General features: G+C 38.3%; 1 protein-coding gene across 2 annotated transcripts in view; it reads right to left on the reverse strand.

Annotated features, from left to right (window-relative positions):
- TNFRSF19 (TNF receptor superfamily member 19) overlaps positions 1-18,475 on the reverse strand; it is a 60,372-nt gene extending 41,897 nt beyond the window's left edge. Inside the window, exons 1-4 of one of the 2 annotated variants that reach the window (XM_040584299.1) lie at positions 18,226-18,475; positions 17,987-18,074; positions 5,547-5,634; positions 4,007-4,117 (exon numbers count right to left, since the gene is read on the reverse strand). In XM_040584299.1, coding sequence (XP_040440233.1) covers positions 4,007-4,117; positions 5,547-5,612 — 177 coding nt within the window. In that variant the 5' untranslated portion in view covers positions 5,613-5,634; positions 17,987-18,074; positions 18,226-18,475. Of the gene's footprint in view, positions 1-4,006; positions 4,118-5,546; positions 5,635-13,230; positions 13,334-17,986; positions 18,075-18,225 lie in introns of those variants that run through there. The other variant, XM_040584300.1, reaches the window with a different exon arrangement.
- Between the last annotated feature and the right edge of the window lie 844 nt (positions 18,476-19,319).

The raw sequence follows: 19,319 nt of genomic DNA on the forward strand, positions 1-19,319 counted from the left end.
AACAAGTGTTAGCCTCTCTTGAGCTGAAATACGGCAGGCTTCCTCAGAAACGGCTCTCTTGCTTTGAAAAGTTGCAGAGTGATTGCTAAATATGGTAGCAGCTCCTCTCTGTGACTTCACTGGGACAGCATGTCAGACATAGCACACCAGCTTTGATGTTCTGTATGAGGACTGCTACGTTCAGGAGTAGCTTCAAACAGCACCATCCTGTTAAATTCAGAATTCCTTTTCCTTTCAAGTCCTTTCAAATGCAGGTTTCCTCTTCCTTCATCGTATACCTGGTGCAAGTAAGCAACCTATGATACATAAACCTGCCTAAGCAATCATCAAGCTGCCTCTGTCCCACAGGCTCTCCTTACAGCAGCTGCCTCTTGGTGACAGTATTTGCCACCATGTATTTGGTGGCAATGCTAGCTTAAGGCACTCTCTCCCCTTCACCTCTGCTGCTTCTTCCTTGTCATACCTTGTCCTCAACTGCACTGATAGAACCGATCATGAGGCTGAGCTATAAATCTAAACCACTGCACGGATCCAGGTCAGATGTGATCAGTTCATTGATTCTTTAAAAATCTCCCGTGTCAGCATAACACACAGGGCACTGTGGGAAGAACTTGTTATTGCCAAAACTGTCATCTCCATATTTCTGAACTACAACCTCAGATTTGATCTGTTGATAAAACAATCTAATATTGCAACTCAGAACTTTAACTGTAATTCAAGCTCGATGAAGCTGAGAAATAGACTTTCACATACAAATTAAAAAAATACATGAAAGCTATAGAGAGTTATCAAACATTAATAAAAGCAAATTACGGTGAAAGGACTGAAAGGATTCTCATTTCTGTACTGGAACACTTTCAGGAAAAGGCTGAAACGCACACTATCCCAGTGTTTTTTTCTGCATATTTTTTCTGCATTAATTGTGATTTTCTATAAATTTGAATCACATATAAGGTTTGATTTCTACAGAAACACATTGCTGGTAAGACAGGACAAAAAAGGCTTTTACTAACAAGCCACATTCAGGCACTAGCAACTCAAAGTCACTTAATGAAAGATATTAAACAACTTGCTTTGTTGTTTAGGCTTTGTTTTCTACTAAATTAATAACAAATGAAATAATGCTGAGCCACATGAAGCAAACACTTCCTTCTGAATCAATATAATCATTTTAGTCTCCCAACCCCGAAGAAAGCACTGCTTAAGAAAAAACCCACAAATACTCCCCTCAAAAAAGCCAAACAGAACCCCCACATGCTCAAGAGCAAGCTATTTCAGTGGTTCAAAGGCTTCACAAGCATTACCAAGGACATGTTTATGAAAAGAAAATACTATATAGATTTTTTTTAAATGAACAAACAGAAGTAAACAAACAGGAAAAGCAGCTTTCATTCCCTTTCCCATGAGTGCTAAATTGTTGATACAGTAACAAAGTATGCTTTCTTATGATGGCAATGTTATGTCAATGTTAAAAGTACTTTACAAGAAATACAATCAACATAAGCAATCAATGGATTTTAGTTCTAAGCTACTGCAATATCTACAGTGCTGCTATTAGAACATTTGATAAGAGAATCAGAAAGGAAAAGCTGAGATGGTACTATTTTTTCTTATTTTAAGGAAGAAAGAATTACATTTAAAAGGTTTTTGAAAAAGAGAGCTCCACTAAAATGCAACAGCAAAAGCTGAAAAGAATAGTCTAGATTTGGAACCAGTTACATGAAATAAGGCTGGGGTTTTCTGTTGGGTTTTTTTGTTTCATGCTTTAGAAAGGGTGTCTGAAGCTGCTTATCTATGCAGACAGGAAGGTCAGTCCAATCCAATAGACTGAGCATTAGTTTGCAACTAAAATTAAATGCTCATTGCAGAATCACAGAACAGCTCAAATCAGAAGGAACCTTGAAAGAATATCTGGTCCAGCCTTCCATGGGACAGGGGGCTGAGATGATCTAGCACCCAGTCCAACTTCATCCTAAAAACTGCCAGTGATGGGGACTCTTCCACATTCCTAGGGAGGCTGTTCCAGCGACTGACTGTTCTCACTGTAAAAAATTTCTTTATTATATAGAGATAAAACCTCTCTCCTGGTACAACTTGTACCTGTTGCCCCTTGTCTTGTCTATGTAGCGCCTTGTGAAGAGAAAGCCTCCATCCTCTTGTTTCACTCTGTGACCTCTGTCTACTCTGTTCCACCAAAAACTTCCTGCATTACAACGGGAGAGTTCATTTTGGTGCTAGTGTCTCATGTATAAATTAAGAAAAGGCAACAGCACTTCCCTTAAAGTTATTATGAAATTCTCACATGCTGCAGCAACAAAGGTCATATGAGTCACTTAAGTTGTTGATACAGTAACAAAGCATGCTTTCTTATGATGGCAATGTTAAAAGTACTTTATAAATTTATAACAAGTTAATAGTTGTAAAAATAATTATATATACACACACATCTGTTTAGATATTTGAGTTCTAGTGTAGTAGCAAAAAATAGTATTTAAAAGCCTTTTTGTGTCTGGGAGAAGTAATTGCTTACATTGAAATTAATTAAGCCTTCGTATTTTCAGATAAACTAGTCCTAAGAATCACGACTATCAGACTATAAACAAAAATAAAGTAAAAATGTAACTTGAATAGTGTACTACTGCAAACTAGAACTGCCCTTTTTTAGTTGAGCATTACTCTATTAAACTGAAAGTGTAATTACTTAGGGTATTAGTTTTTATGCTTTTGTTAGTTGCCAACTAGGTAAGTATGCTACATCAATGCACATAATACTGCTTTAGTATGACCACTCTTAGAAAGTGCCATATTTACAGGCAGCTCCTGTATTAAACACTCCTCAGAACCTTTCAGTCCTCCAATTTAAGGCCAATCTGAAAAAAAAAACCCTCATCCAAACAAAACCACGTCCATACCATTGGTCATCTTCAGATCTCTACTTAAACAGCACTGTTTGTATGACTAAACCTCAACTAGTAGTGCCTAACACAGAAAGCAATCCTCACTAAAGCGTGAAACGAAGTATCTCTGTTAATGCACTGAACACTAGCTACAGGGGTTGGAGATACAATGTGCCACTATTTCAGTAGATGTTTTCAAATCACACACAAACCTCACTACTTAACTTGTACTTTTTATCAGAGCTGAATATAGTAAGAAATACCCCAAACTGAAAGCTTATTTTTCCCTGTTTAAACACACATACATACCAGACTTAGTAATGTTTAACGTTAAAAAAATCTTCAAAAATAATATTTCTAATTTCCCCTTGGATCTACACAACATACTTGCCTACAAAAGCAACCCTGAAAATTAAATTTCACTTCTCCTAAATAAAACCCTAAATTCTACCTTTATCATTCTTTTTACACTATCATTCAGAATACAAAACAGAGTTTGCCCTTCTAAATGGAAAGGGCAGGAGAGCTACTTCTGTCTTGCTTTATGCTCCCAGCTATCACTTATCAACCAGACTGCACAGTTACACTTGGGCCACCAGTTTTACACTCTAACAATGGGCAAGATGTAGATATAGTAGCTGGACACTAGAGAAAATCCAGAATGGATTCTGAATGTTGTCATTGTAAAAATCAAGCTCCCCCATTTCAGTGGTCTGCACCAATCACTAGTTTAAAACTCACTTTTCAAACTCTCCTCTGCACAGTGAGGTTATTCAGTCTTAATTCACTGTAGGGTTTTTTCTCCTCCCTTTGTAGAACAAACTCACCTTTAAAAAACACAATTTTAATTGGAGAGTCCATACCCAGATCTTGTAATGGTAATGTAATGGTACTGCGTACTTTATTAATGGCATTACTACTTTCTGAACTGAGCATTATATTTAAGAGAACCCCAGAAAACATGGCACTTTAAGACATTAAAACACCAAAACAATGAATTTAATAATAAATAAAATTTCCACATAGGTACAGCTGTCTATTATTTTAGCCACATAAATAAATGCAGTTACTGGAAACAAAGTAAATTCTAGAAAGCATGATTTCCTTACCTTTGAGAGTTCCATTCCAGGTCCACATTGTTTGCAGAGGACACAGTTTCCAGCATGGTCCCTGAATTCTTGCTCTCTGCAATCTCCAGTCTCACAAATTACCCTACTTAGCTTAAAAAAACCAACCAAACAAAAAAAAACCCAAAAACACAAAACCACACCTCATCAAAATGTAATTAATTTGCTACTAACATATAAGTTATATAAACTCCAAATCTGAGAAATAAATCCATGATTCTATCTTAAAAACATATTTCTGCATTATCAAAAACTTTAAGTATGGCAATGAAAATGAATCATCTCACTCCAAATATGGGTAAGTGGTCTGAATTTTAAAGTTTGTCAGTACATAGTAACTTGTAATAATTTCAGGTTTTAGATGACCTGCTTGATATTTGTCACCTGTAGAATGTTAACACACTTAATTGTTTGAATATGAGTTTAAGTTCCTCACTGTAGTAAACATTACGAAAATGCACATGACCACTGACTACAGCTACAATCTTCCTGACAATAAGCTACATTATATTGCCATTTCATTTATTTGTGATTTTTGATTTTCCTAAATGATGCTATCACAACTGAAAAAATAAGTTAAATTCTATTCCTTTAAATATAAATATCTAGAGATTTTGAAAGGTCACTCAAATGTTTTGGAAATTAAAAAAAACCCAAATCAATCTGTATGAATACTATCTATTCTAAATTGCCCTATGACTTTATATTTAATGGGCCAAATGAGAAAGAACCCAGTTTCTGCCTTCAAAGGCACTTAAGTACATTACCTGACCAAACCAGAAACTAGGGTTATGAGAAATACCATAAGCAGTAATATCAGCCATGCAAAGTCTCAGTATAATCACTGGAATCCTACCCAGGAAACATTAGCAAACCCTGTAAGCTCCCTCAATAGAATTTTAAATTAAACGTCTCTATGCAGGCTTCCATCACAGAAAGTGCTCTCCACAACTGTTACTAAATTCTTATTTTGTGTATTAGCCTTTTCAGAAACACCAAAGCCTTTTGATAGATATGAAGTGTTAATTACCCTTAGTTCTACAGCTTGTCTCAGAAAGCCGGAGTCAAAGTACACTTAGTAGGTGATGTAATCGTGTGCTATGCTATGTTCTGTTGACAAACTGAAGACTCCAAACTCCTGAGCTATCTCTAGCATAATGTACTAAGAGATGGTCACTGCAAATTGCCTAGAATTCCTGCCACCTCTCTGAAGTGGAGAAGTATCACCTTCATAGCACTATATTCATCTTTATTTTCTATCCTAGTCCGGTCCTCCTTCCATGAAGAGGCTCTCAAGGTAAAATTTTTTAATTGCATGTGAGGGGTAGCAAGAAATTATACAAGTCAGTTAACCAAACTCACTTTTAAATTGATTAAATGCACATGTAATTGTCTGTGTGTATCTGTTTAAGACTTTCAGTTTTAGCAGTGACATGTAAAATGAAAGACACCATTCCTGTGTCAAATATAATTTTTCCAACATTCAACCTAAGGGGAAAAAAAAAAAGAATTTTAAACTTACCAAATATGCTAGCAAAATTATAAGCATCTTCAGTTTATCTTCTCCTTGTAGACCTTTAGCATCCATTTCTTACAATTAAACCCTTCTCCTTAAAAAAAAAAAAAAGAAAAAATTTACTATATTTTACAAATGTGTTTAAATTGCAGAAGTCATATGTCCGTAACACTTCATGCCATTCAGTTTGTCAAAATACAGCTCTGTTAATGCCATTAAAATATTTCAGATTGATTCCTGGAAGCTAAACAACAAACACACTTTAAAAATCATGTTCTTTTTTTGAAGACAAGGCAATATACACAAAGTTTCTACAGCCTCAATTATCAAAAGAAGAAGAAACTGCTGTCAGTCTAGATTAGAGAACATCAACATTTGCAACTCTAACAACCCTAACATATTTCTTGCTTGTTAGATGCCCAACTAGGTACATGATCAACAGACAAAAACAGTTTCCTCAAACATGCCACATATCTGCCAAGACATATCTGCTCATGAGAAGGTTCCTTCTGTGTCACAGTGTGGAGCAGAATGGGTTTGCGTAGCATCTAAGATAACCCCTTCTACTTCAGAAGTGCAGAACTAGAAGCATGCACAGGATCTGTTTCCATCACTTACCTAAGGGAGATTAACTTCTAAAGATATGTTAACATGGTTGCTTATGATCTGGTAGGCAAAGGCTATTACAGAAGACTTTTCAAACAGCATAACCAAATCACATCCTCAGACAATTTTTATCATAATCTCAGAAAAAGAAGAAAGAACAGTCCATAAAGCCTTGCTTAATTATTTTTTAAGAGTGCTAACAAATAAATGATTAAAAAAACCTGAAGGGGAACCATTTGAAACAGTTATGTAAAGGAATTTCTAACTTGGATTAGTTTTTTTTTTTTGATCATTACATCAACAAACTACACCCCCACAGTCATTCAGAATATTGTGCTCGGCCAACAGAATATTTTTTCTCTGCTTACTTTTCTTTTGTTTATTTGAGTCTTTGTGTTAATCTTTAGTTTCTTACTTTTTGTCAGTTACCTGGAAATGTAGGTGTAACTTATTTCAGAATTCCAAACTATATAGCAACAGTATCAAGAAAGTAATAAATAAATCCAGTTTACATAACATGCCATTTGCATTTGATCCTAATTTGCATACCTTATGACAGTAATATAATGCTACTTTCAGACAGATATGAAAAATAATGTTTCTCTGACCTACTTCAGGGCTTAATGACTGATGTTTAATTACATTTTTTTTAAAGATAAAGTAAGTAATTTTTATCATTTAGGAGTAGAAGAGACTGACAAATGAAAGGATGGAACCCAAAACACAAGAAAAGTAGAATACTAAAAACAGTTGTGAAATGCTTTGAAATATGGGACTCTAAGAAGCATAATGCATTTAAATATAGACCAGAATGAGCATAAACTATAACTAACACATAATTTCACATGTTACTGCATGAGTACCCTAATTAACAAATTCTAATTAGTACAAAGACAGTAAACCTCAGTGGCACTAGTGGTATCTTTTAAGATAAATTGTGTAAAGTGTAAAACCAGCTAAAGTCTGCTAGGAAGAACAGAACAGGCAAAGAGGTGTGTCAAGCAGCACTCTACAGGAAAGCCAAGATTACATTTTTATGGTTATTTCTCACTTAGTGATGGTAATGGTCAATGAGCCAATGACAATTATCAGATTATATGCATGTCAACATGGGTAAAAAAGAAGACATACCATCAAGTAATACAAATACATACTGACATAGGTTACTTTTTTATGTCCGGGCAGAGTGGCAGGGGAGAAGCAGAGAAAGATAAAAAGGAAAGCCTCAGAAATAATTTTGGATTACCTCAATAGAGCAATTTGACACAAAAAGTACTGTGGAACAAACAGAAACATGGAAAACTGAAGACAATAAATTTTAAAAACCAATCAGTGGACAGTGAAAATACTGTTAAGGGAACTCAAATTTCAAGAAATGTTTCTCATCCATGTTTGGAAAGAAACAAGAAGGATAAAAACACCCATCATGTATCTTCTGGCTGAATAGTAACTGAAGATATGCTAAGTAAAAACAGACCAGACAAGAAAACTGTGAGACTTTGCACCTCAATAACCTTGGAAAAAAGTATCAAGACAGATGTAAGATAGCTGCTGTTCAATTTTTATACAGTTTGGAATGCTACAGAAATTCAAAAGCATTAATGTTATGAAAAGATTAAAAAAGAACTAAGCATAGTAATACAATAAACAACTCTACATAGTATTACAGAAAAGCAGTCCTGCAAAACAAGCTTGACTTCACTTGATTCAGAGAAGACGATAAAGCTGAAAATCTAAAAGATAAATAATATAAACTGATTAAATTTTAATTCAAAGAATCATGCTGAAACAAAAGAATTTTGGAAGAAAAATCTCCATTGACTTGTTAATTTCATATAATGGTATTCAGTGGAAAAAAATAAACACTTTATATTTCTTAATTGCTACAGGAGGCAAAACTTTATGTAAGTGTCTAAGTGAAATCAAGCTGTAAATATAACTGAATTGCTTAAAACTGAATGTCGAGTGATTATTTCAGGTCATATACATTTATAGTCATTATATTCCTTAATAACATTACTCTTAAAAAAATAAAGCATAGCAGTTACAATGCAATTATGATAATCTGTATAATACTATCAGCATTTTAACACTAGGATTCTTTAGAAGATTAAAAGTATGTTTTACTTCAAATTTTAAGATTTACTTCTGCTTCTGAAAATAGATGTGTAACATACCCAAAATGAAACTGAATATCATAATAACTGTATATTTTTGTCAAGTTTCATGTAGAATTGTCGATACAAACAATATTGGTGAGCTGTACTAAGCATAATGATCTAAAACACGGAGCTGTGACATAACCTAAACAGCCTGTATTTTTTCTGAGCAGGTCACCTGAAGTACAGAAAAATAAAGAAAATTAAGAACAGCCTGATTACCAGGCCAACAGATTTAGTACTTCCCATATTACTACAATAAAACTATGTGGCTTCACTACATGAATCTAATATTCATCCTATACATTTTTTCCAATATGCAGTAAGATGAAGATTTAGTACTGTAAAAAAATCAGCATGTAAACAACTTATTAAAACAAATATTGAAACAAGGCTAATGATGTATTTTTATGTTTGTAATATTCTGGAGTCACAACTGGATTAAAAAACAAATGCCATTCTTAACAGAAGGTAGTACAGAGTAACAAGCAGTTACAAATGGTGTTGGTCATGCTTACAGCTTGTATTTCAGTTCTGGAGTTGCTGTTTCTGTTATGATGATCTTACAGCATGTACCTCACATGGAGAAGCACGGTGAACACAGTTTGTTGACTTAGGTGTGGACATTTTATTGCACCTGTGAAATATTTTCTATGTAATTCTACTGCCTTTATAACACTCTTGCCAAATCCAATACCTTCAAACATCAGGAGTTCCAAAAGCTAGGGTAAATTTCCAAAATCTAATGCTTTGAAACTGGCATCAAACTATCACGGACTGCTCCAACTCATCTACACATTTTACTGATCTCCCAATTTGTTGGCTGATCATCCCACGTATGATGAAATCTCATAGCTTTAGGTCTACGATAGCATATGAGATATCTTCTAGATACCTTGTCTTTTATAATCAATACATCTTTAGAAATAAACTTGCAGGTCTATGGCCTTAACCTTCAGTGGGTTTAGTGGCACCTAAACATGTTCAAATCATTTCAGCAGACATGTAGGAATGCCTGTGGTATTGTATCATGCAATCATTGTGCTTATTGTCCCAGTTCCTACCAAAAAAACCCAAAGAATATATACTGGCTATAACATATGAGAAAGAAATTTAATGGTATACAACAAGAAAAAAACATTATCGTACAAAAAAATAAAATCTATCTTTTCATGACAACATTTTGATAAAAATAATGCAAATAGTTACGGCACATTAATAACTCCTTGTCTTGAAAACTAGTTCCAAAGGAGACAACTTGCGCCAGCTGCTCACTTCCCATTTCTATCTCCAGTTTGGTTAAAAGCCCTGCTCAAAAAGCCAACACTGCAGCACTTCATAATAGGTTGCCATTGGGCAAATCTGTTCCCTCTTGGTATCAAGTGGCATTACACTGATGTCTGTTGGACGCAAGTCATTCACCTCATACACATGCAAGCAAGAAGTAATGAAAGTTTTTTCTTCCAAAATGTCTGATCAAATACAAGTTTGATACATTTGAAGATGATTTGTTCTTGTCCAGATAGCAACATTTACAATGCTGAGTTCAGTTATGCTCAATTTTATTCAATGAAAGAAAACTGTGGACATAGGTTGAAGTCAGTAAATCATTCCAAATGCATCTTTTTCAGTTAACAGTAATATTCTTGCCCAAAATACTCAGGGAAAAGGAATCCTCATTAGTAATGTTCAGAACTCAAGATACGAACTTCCATTAAGAAATGTGACAGCATAGTTCTAGGGTTGGTGGCAGCGGGCTACTATGCATATGTATAAAGAGGGCAATATCAAACAATAAATTAGGAATGCGTAATAAATGCATTGTGGAAGTAAGAACTTCCAGCCTTCCTGGGTTCTTGAACCCACTGTCCTCCAAAATCCATTCCTATGTTAACTTGCTTGCCTTGAGCGGCTGTCATCATTCAATTTTAAAGCCAACTTACCAGAAAAAATATTTCTTCCTTCTCTTCTAAAAAATAACATTTCACCATGAAAGACACATCACTTCAAGACTTGAGGCAGCATGATTATATTATGACCTACTAGCTGGTTTCTCATACATGGGAGCACCAACACTTCAAAATCAACATCATCCACCTTCTGAAGGAACCCTTAGAAGGGATGAAGGGTCCCAACTCCAAATTCACGTTAACTTTCCTAGATCTTTAAGTTTCCCATATTTGTTTTTACATTCATACTTGACCACTTTTCCTGCTCTCTATAACACTCACAAAGAGTACTCTGAGGAGTTCTGGGTAAGAGAGGAATGAAAATATAATCATCTCATCTTGCCAACAGAGGTCTCTGGTATTCAATGAACTGCATCTCGGCTCCCTTCTAACCACCCTGTTTCCCACCTGCAGCTGTCAACTGCATGCAATAAAATGGCAAGGAGTGGCAGATGGCTTTAGCAGAGTCAGTGCCCCACGGGCAAGAAACAAGAGAAGAGAAAGTACTTATGTTGCTGCAATGACAGAGACAAAGGGAACAAGGTAGGGACAAGAACTTCCACTACAGAGCTACACATTGTTATACTGTCTCATACGTTTAGAACACCTTCCCTCTACACCCTGCCTACAACCCTTGTGCTCTTCCCCTTTGTGAAGTAAATGAGGTCTTGTCTGACCACATTTGCTCCAACTGCTCTGAGAAGGCCCATGTGGGGGAAAAACTAATACTGTCAGCCAAGCAGCATTCATCATATTCAATACAGCATTGAATAAATCTGTATTTTTCAGAAGATGCCATACATGAAATTGTACAAAATTAGGCATCTGTGAATATGTTTCTAGTTTTGTAAACACAGATAGCAGATTAAAGTTGGAATGTCGGTGCTGGCAGAACACACATATCTATTTTAGGGGCCAAACCAGGAGAGAAGGGAGATTTACACATAGCCAGGAAATATCTGTGCTCCCGAGTACTATATGCTTTAAGTTATGTTAGCAGAAGTACCTGACTTTACAGGAATAATGGTGATAATAATTGTACACCCGAAAGCAGCATCCCTACAGTGCCTTCACTACCATATACAGCATTTACAGAATGTATTATATCCCAGTCTATCAAAAAGCATATAATCAAGCAAAACATGAGCATGAACTACGTAATTTATCCCCATTTTTTCTACTTACAAACAATGTTTCAAATCCGTGCTGGTGAAATTATGTAAAATGGTTTACTATTCATGTTCCTCACCAGATCCAGACTATCATTAATTAGAAATTAGACTGAAATATCGTAACAAAGGTGCAGTGTGGTGACACTGTTCCTACACTTAAACAAAGCTTTTTAGAGCATCATAACCTGTGATTCACACCAGATCTCCTAACCCCTTTGAAGGTGATGAGACTACTTGTACAAATAATGAACAATTTCATGCTTCAACATCAAAATTGCGGTAAAAAAATAATTGCTCTTTCTGTTTAATACCTCTCATGCATCTCAGGTTCTAGGAGACACTAGTTTGCTAGATGAAACCTCAGCACAGAGCTGCTTTTGTACATATTTGTACTCATATGTAAGTGATACAATAAAATGCAAATGCCAGTATTACAGTCATATCTCATATATACCAAGGTATACTAATAGTTCCTTTGCAAAGTAATTTTAAAAAAATCATGAATTATAAAGCATTGGGCTGGTTAATACAGTTACTATTGCAATGTTGCAATGCCAACACGTTTCATTTATCCAGCCACTCTTTAGCAGTTTTGGATAGCATGCAATGTCTTAAACAGCACGAACACCAGTTACTTCCATTCTCAGCATTCTCTTTTATTAGGATTGCAATTGCAAGTTGTGGAAATCGTAAAAAAGTAATTTCTTGACTACTTAACTATTTAAACATCTTACGACTAATAAACAGGCTTACTTCCATTTCCAAAACAAACAAACAAACAAAAAACAAAAGCCCACCACCATTTGCTTATATGGAAAAAGCTTCCAAGTATCATACCTAACTTGTTTTACCTGTGATAGTGAAGGTGTGCTTGAGAGAGAACAAGCCTACCTACAGATTGAATCAATTGGCCACTTTTGCTCCTATTAAATGCTACTGGACCCTTGTTAATTTGATAAATGCATTCATTTAAAGTAAGTATAAGAGCATTACATAGGTATTAAGTATCAAGACTTTTCACTACAACTTTCAGTCCAAGGATAGATTAATGGAGACAGACGTCAGGTAAAATCAAAGGCTTTTCAACAGAACCGTAACTGGGTTCGTAACTGTTCAACCTCTTACCAGACAAGAGAAAAAGTTACTAGCTCCTGTTCCCTCAACTCCGGCTCCGAAACTGTTGGAAGCCAACAGCAACTTATTTATGCAGCAGACGCGAGAACAGCTTGTGAGCAAGAACGCCCTGCTTCCAAGGGCTTTTTGTTCCCCGCACTGCGGAGCGCGAGGAGTTACTGCGGGGCTGCCGCGACCCGCAACACCCCGCAACATCAGCGGCGACTGCTGTGCTGCGCGGTGCCCTCCCTACCCGTCGCCGCGGGACGCGGCGGGGCGCAGGGGCCGCTTCCAGAGCGGCGGAGCCGGGGCCATCCCGGCGAGGAAGGGTCTCAGCCGGGCCCTCCCCTCCGCCCCCCGCCCGCGCCTTCCGCGGAGGCTCCTTCCCATCACCTCCCCCACCGCCCCCACGCCAACGAGTGGCCGGGGCGGGCCGGTGCCAGACGGCCGCGGGGGCCCGGCACGCCTCGGGTCAGCGCCCAGCCCGGCCGGTGCCCCGGGGGGCGGCGGGGGAGCCCCGGGGTCGCCGCTGCTTCCCCGCCGTGGCCGCCCCGCTCCCCGCACCCTCGCCTCAGCGCCTGCCTCCTGCCCGCGGAAGGAGGCGAGGGGGCGCGCCTCGGCGGGAGGGAGAGGGCCAGGCACGCTCCGAGGCTGAGGGGATCGGGCCCGCCCGGGTCGCCCACGCACCCACCTGCCACGCCGCGGCCCACCGGCCGCTGCAGCGGGGTGCCGGCCGCCGCCGAGGAGCGCTCGCCCCGCGCCCCGCTCCCGCCCTCACCTCCTCTCGCTCCGGCCCGCCCCGTCACCCCGGCAACGCCGCGCCGCTCCCCTCCCTCCTTCGCCGGAGGGCGCCGGGCTCAGGTGACCGGAGGCGGCCAATCAGCGGCCACCCCGGCCCACGTGCCCCGTGGCGGGGAGGCGCGCGCCCTCGGAGGCAGCCGCGGGAGGGAGGGGCCGCGCGGGCGAGGCGGCGGGAGGGGCCGCTCAACCCCCGCCGCCTCAGGGGGCGCCTCGTCTGCGGCGGGGGCTGCCCGCCCTGGCGGCTTGTGCCGGCGGTGCTGAGCCAGGCTGGGCCCCTGGCGGGGCACTGGGGTCCCTTTCATCCTGCCGGGAGGATGGCGCTGACTTGCTGTGTGCGCCTGGGTGGCTCCTCACAGGCCGCAGCCACCGCCCGGTCTCCAGAGGCAGCCTGGGCTTTGGGGGCGCAGCCTTGGTGCTGCTGATCTCCCTCGCGAGCCCTGGCTTCGTGGTGCTTACAGCTGCCCAGCCCCGGACTGTTGGGCTGTGGTTAAACAGGCCCAGCAAAACTTTTGCTGCTGTTCAGGTGCATGTAGAAAGAGGCCTTGCAACTCACCAAAGTCCTTTCAGCCTATCCCACACAAAGGGTGAGATGGAGGCCCTCTGCGTTCTCCTTTCCAAACTACCTGAGTAGCTTTTTTCCCTTGCTAGCTCAGAATCTGAAATGTTTTTCCATTCTGCAGGTAGCAAGTTACTCAGCTATAAGCAAAGCGTCAATACCAAATGCAAGTGCGGAAATCCAGCCCTTCACAGAGAACAAACTGTTCCATCACTAGAAAGAGTGTGCTTTACTGCTGCTTACAGTTATGTAAATTAGGAGCTTTCCTCAAGTTAGTGATGCTCCAACATTGATGAAGCCAATCTTGGAGACCTTGGAGAGCTGCTACTGCAGGGATTTCAGGTCATTAGTTCAAATGAAAATGTTAATGATACCACTGCAGTCTAGACGACAGTATGGATACTCTGGGAACGGAGTTAGGTTCTGCAGAGAATGAACCAATGGATATACTTGGCTGTAAAGCATTTTCAAATAAACAGAACTTTTGGGAGCTTCTCACAGAGATAGAATTTTGGAGTTTGCCAGTCACGTGGACTTTTCTAAAAACAAGTAGCACTTACTGAAAAACAGCAAGATGCTGGCAAAGAGAAAAATGTTTGCTGCAAAATTAGTTGTTTTCAATTAAAGAAAAATTACTAACACAGATTTTACAGGGTTTCATGTAGTTATCTTATAAAAAGCCTTCGAAGAAGAGTTTTGCTTTGGGACCCTTGCCAGAAGAAGTGCCGCAAGAGGCTGAATTTCAGTGAGGAATGCCATACTACGACGCAATGGCAGCACATCTGTTGTGAATGGCAGCTGCTGCACAGCACTGAGCATGCTACATCCTCTCGCTATTTACAGACAACTGTTTTGTATATTATCTCTTTTCTGTAGACACCAGTGAAACGTATTGCATGAGTTTTTCTTAGTTGAGTCATCACGTGTGTTTCAGATACTCGTTTTAAAGTAGTATAGTTAGGCAAGCATAGTAAAATATACCAGAGTTCTTAAAGTGTTGACTAAACACTGAGGATTACCATATAAAGGAACATTAAGATCTTCTCATCAGACAGGGGGTTACTGTACTAATGAAATAAGAGCAATGTGTAGTCTGTAACAGTGACATTTAAAACATTCAAGTCTCTATTATATCATGTAATAGATTTCCTCTAAATGTAAAACGGATGACTTAGTTGCATTCATTATTGAAAGATGTTGAAAATTGCAGTTTATTTTTTTAAAATCATGATGCTTCTAAGGAAATGGAAGAAGTGAACTGTTAGAGCAACTAGTACAGATGCAAGTACAGAGATTCTCACTACAACAGAGAAAGCAGAAAAGAAATATTTGGAAAGTACTTTTGGCTGACCCCTTTGATAAGACTAAGTTGCGAGACACAGCTGATGTGGAAGCAGAAATTGTACAGCAATAGGAAGTTGTTATCTCCATATCTCAAATGCTAACACGGTTCCCCCAGTCAACTGTGAGATAGATCTATTCTTGTTATGACAGCTGTTGGAAACTGGTGTCAGTATAACTGTGCAATGTCTCTTGATAGTCTTAACTATTACAAACCTTAAAATATGTTTATGATGTTACCTAAGACACACTGTTTGGAAATGGCTTTATTTATAATCAGAAATTGCTCAAGCTATTTCAGTAAGCAAATTATATACTTGTGAGTTTCCTAGTCAGATTTGTTCAAAAAAGCATTGTGAACTTTTTGTTTCTAAAGACTTAAGCCTGAGGATTAATTAATGTTTATACAGCACTTTGGAAAAGCAAAGTCGCAAGTGCCAAGAATTATTATTATTATTTAATCTTTAAAAGTCATATCAATGAAAGACTAAACTGCCAGAGAACTGCTATTTAAAATAACAAAGATGCTGAAAATCCTCTCCCCACCATACTTCAGTATGTCCAACTGTGCTTTCATTTCAGTCTTTTACATATAGACAAGCAAAGATATTTTTCAGTTTAAACGGGTTAACGCCCATCATATGTGGGAAGATTATCTAAAATCCTAGGGACTTTTTACAAAATAAAAAATCTTTTCTTTCTGAAATGCATTTCTAGGGTCTAAATATTGCAAACATTTTTATATGTGAGTCCTACTCATCAGTGTAACCTATCTGATTAACCAGTGTAACTTCTATGCACTTTACCCATTTGTGTGATAGGTCAGATTCTCAGAGTGATAGTTTAATTGTATTAGACTCACATAGCTATTTTGACTTCTGAGGAAAAGAATCCTTACATTTTTTTTAAGATTTGCTTCTCTTTCTCCTTTACAGCAAACAGGTATGGTTTGGAAACAATTTTCCTCATAAAGTAAGTGTGCATGTTAGAAAAGTAGCAACAAACAAGACAAGACTGGAAAGGTAGAGAAACTCATCAGTGAAGTATAGAATTAATAAATAAAACCATCTTTCCAGGGTTACAGAGATGTTTCAGTACATCATCGTCATTTAAGGAAAAATACTAAATTTTGCTTTCGCTATGTGTTAAACAATATTCTTCCTTGTCAGCTATATGCACATTATTCATGGAGTGCTAATTACTTTCCTTATAATGTAATTGACTTGTTAAGTCAGAATACGAATTAATTGGTAGTATAGAAAACTAAATGATACCAAGTCAGGCCTAGTTAATCTGTGCCTGGCATATTATCTCTTGATAGTCAGTAAATTTAAAATTTATATATACAAATATAGTTTTAATTAGATGAAACAAACTTTGCAGCCTGACTAATGAAAGCTGACTACATTTATTGGGAAGTGTTGATAACTTAATTTGTTAAAATTGGAGTTTGCATGTTACTATGGTGCATACTGAAATACTAACATCTTGAGGGTCCTGTGGACTGGTAACACTCCTAACAGTGCTTAACAGCTATCACTTCTATTGGCTTTTAGCTGCAATTTATTAATAAACAGATGTACTTAAGATGTATATACACTTAAATTTAGATTTAAGAATATACATCTAAAGTCAGTATTTCACAAGAACTCACTATCCACCATTAAGACTAGATTTTCAAAGAGCTCAGTGTCTGGAATGTTGAACTTCTTTGTAAGTCTGGCCCCAATTATGGGTTCTAAGTTCTTCTGAAAATATAAATTATATTTAAATACCTACAGAAGAAGATTGAGTCTTATTTTAACAGACTGACTACAGCTGCAGGCAGAGAACACTTACGGATTTAGCCCAAGCTCACCCAAAAATCTGGACCTTTAAAACTGCAAATGTGTAGTAAATAATCCTAAATCTCTTGATGATTGCTCCTTTATAATGAATTTCTGGAATAGATGTCTTAAATTTTCTTAAACACAGTACATGTTTATCAATATGAATTTGAGGAACAGAATATAAAATACTGTGAATGGAAATTTCTTCAATGAAATAGGAGCAAAACTTCCATGAAGTTCAGCAAAACCAGGTGTTTGCTCTAGATAAGCTTAATATTTCTTTAATATATTTATTAAAATGTCTTAAAGAAAACTTCTATCATCAGGTTAAAATGTTACTTTTATGGTCAAGATTTCTTTTCATATGGTATAGTTGAACTATCATTTCTTCAATCTTGAGATAAAACCATTTCCCTTTTGTATATAAGGATGTTATGTTTATAAATTCAGTTCTAATAACTTGTGGAAGAGGAGACTTTTTTCGTCTCAAGTATGGAACTGCTAGGATTAAAAGTGTTGCTGGAAGAAGTCACAGTTTAATAAACGCACTGAGAGCAATTAAAGTATACACAGTGTAGGAAATATGGTTGGTCTTTTCTTAGAAAATAAACACTCCCCTAAGTCATGTAATACTTGTATTCAAATATAACTTTACAAATCTATAGACAGTAGGACTGAGCAGCACACACCAAAATCTTACATACCCCCAAAATAGTCATTTTTTTATTATTATTTTGCTTCATTTTCAATTGTTTATACATCCTAGTCTATTCTCAGTATTGCTGGCTGAATTGCTGCATAAATTATATATAATCTTTCAAACTTTGCACTCACAATATGTAGTATTATTGTTTATGTGAGCTTTATAATTTCTTAACATCTTGCAACAAAAAACTGCAAAAAAATACAAAATACAGTACCTGTTATCTGTTGAAGTTTTCCAGTGCCCAGGCTTTCTGCAGCCTAATTTCACACTGCCAGAGCTTCTGTATTAAATGCTTTTACCTCCTTAAAAAAAAAAAAAAAAAAAAAAAAAGTATGTCAGCACAAGCCCAGACGAAACTCCAAATCCGGGAAAATAAAATTAACCATGCAGATCAAAGGCAGACGAGCACTGAGACCAAATGCCTGTAATCTGATCAGTGATCAGTTGCCATACATCAAAGGCAGTGCTTTGGAGAGGAAAAAGAGCTCCTTTTCCAGCAGGTAGTTGCACTCTGAAATTCTGCCTTTCAGTACTCTAGTTCTTTTGTTAAAAATCGATCACTAGCTTCCCCCACCCCCCACCCCCCTTTCCTTTCTTGTGCCTGGAGAATGTGCACACGATTCTGAAATGCTTAGAGTTGAGTGGCTGGATCTGTAGCTTTTGAGTTCCCAAGCTGTGTTGTGGATTGTGTGTTGGAAGCTTTCCCCAGTGCCAGCGGGTTCCGCTTTATCCCTTTCATCTCGCTGAGCTGCAGATCCCATGACATCATTCAATGCTGTGGGACTGGTTAGAGAGCTACAATACAGCCTGTGGGGGAATACAGCTAAAGAGCAACAAGAGTTTGCATGATTTCTAATCAGGTTAGGCCATTGTAACAAACCCAAGGCTCACTTCAAAGTTTTCATTACATTAAAGTTTCCTCCCAAGACGGGAGAATAGTGTAGCTATAAGCTTTTCTTAAGAAGATGCTGTATAATTTTGTCTGCAACAGGAATTGACAATTTTCCATGAAGTTCTGCAAGTCAGACATGCAGGTCAGTTTGCTAGGCAGCTGTAATACATGACAGAAAACTACTGCTACTTCTCTCTTCATTGAGGTTTAGAGAGGAAGAAATGGTGTATGTTGTGCACTGGTGTGTTTTTTTTTTCTTTTCTGCTGGCAAAACCAAGCACAATAGGAGTATGTTCAGGTCCTCCCTGCTACTTACTGTGTGGCCTTTTGCAAATAGTTTTATTTGAGCCTGATTCATCTCTGGCTCATGATTTCTTTGCATAAATGAGCTGTAAAGCTGCCACAAGCAACTCACAGAAGCTTTTCAGTGTAAAGGCATTTTTTTTAGCTGGGGTAGATTCAAAGTGGTCAGCATTGTGCTGTCAGCAGAGGGAGGCTTTTGGGTGAGTAAGAGTATATTGACAGACATTCTCCGTGCTGCTGCAGTTCACAGAGGCAAGGATTGCTGGAGGGACCTGCGCAGGGGAATTCTCCAGGCTGCTGTGACTTGCACCGTTTCGGTGCAGACGACATGCAGAAGAAACGTCCAACCGAA

Source organism: Falco naumanni, chromosome 2, assembly GCF_017639655.2.
Source record: "Falco naumanni isolate bFalNau1 chromosome 2, bFalNau1.pat, whole genome shotgun sequence".
Taxonomy (NCBI): Eukaryota; Metazoa; Chordata; class Aves; order Falconiformes; family Falconidae; genus Falco; species Falco naumanni.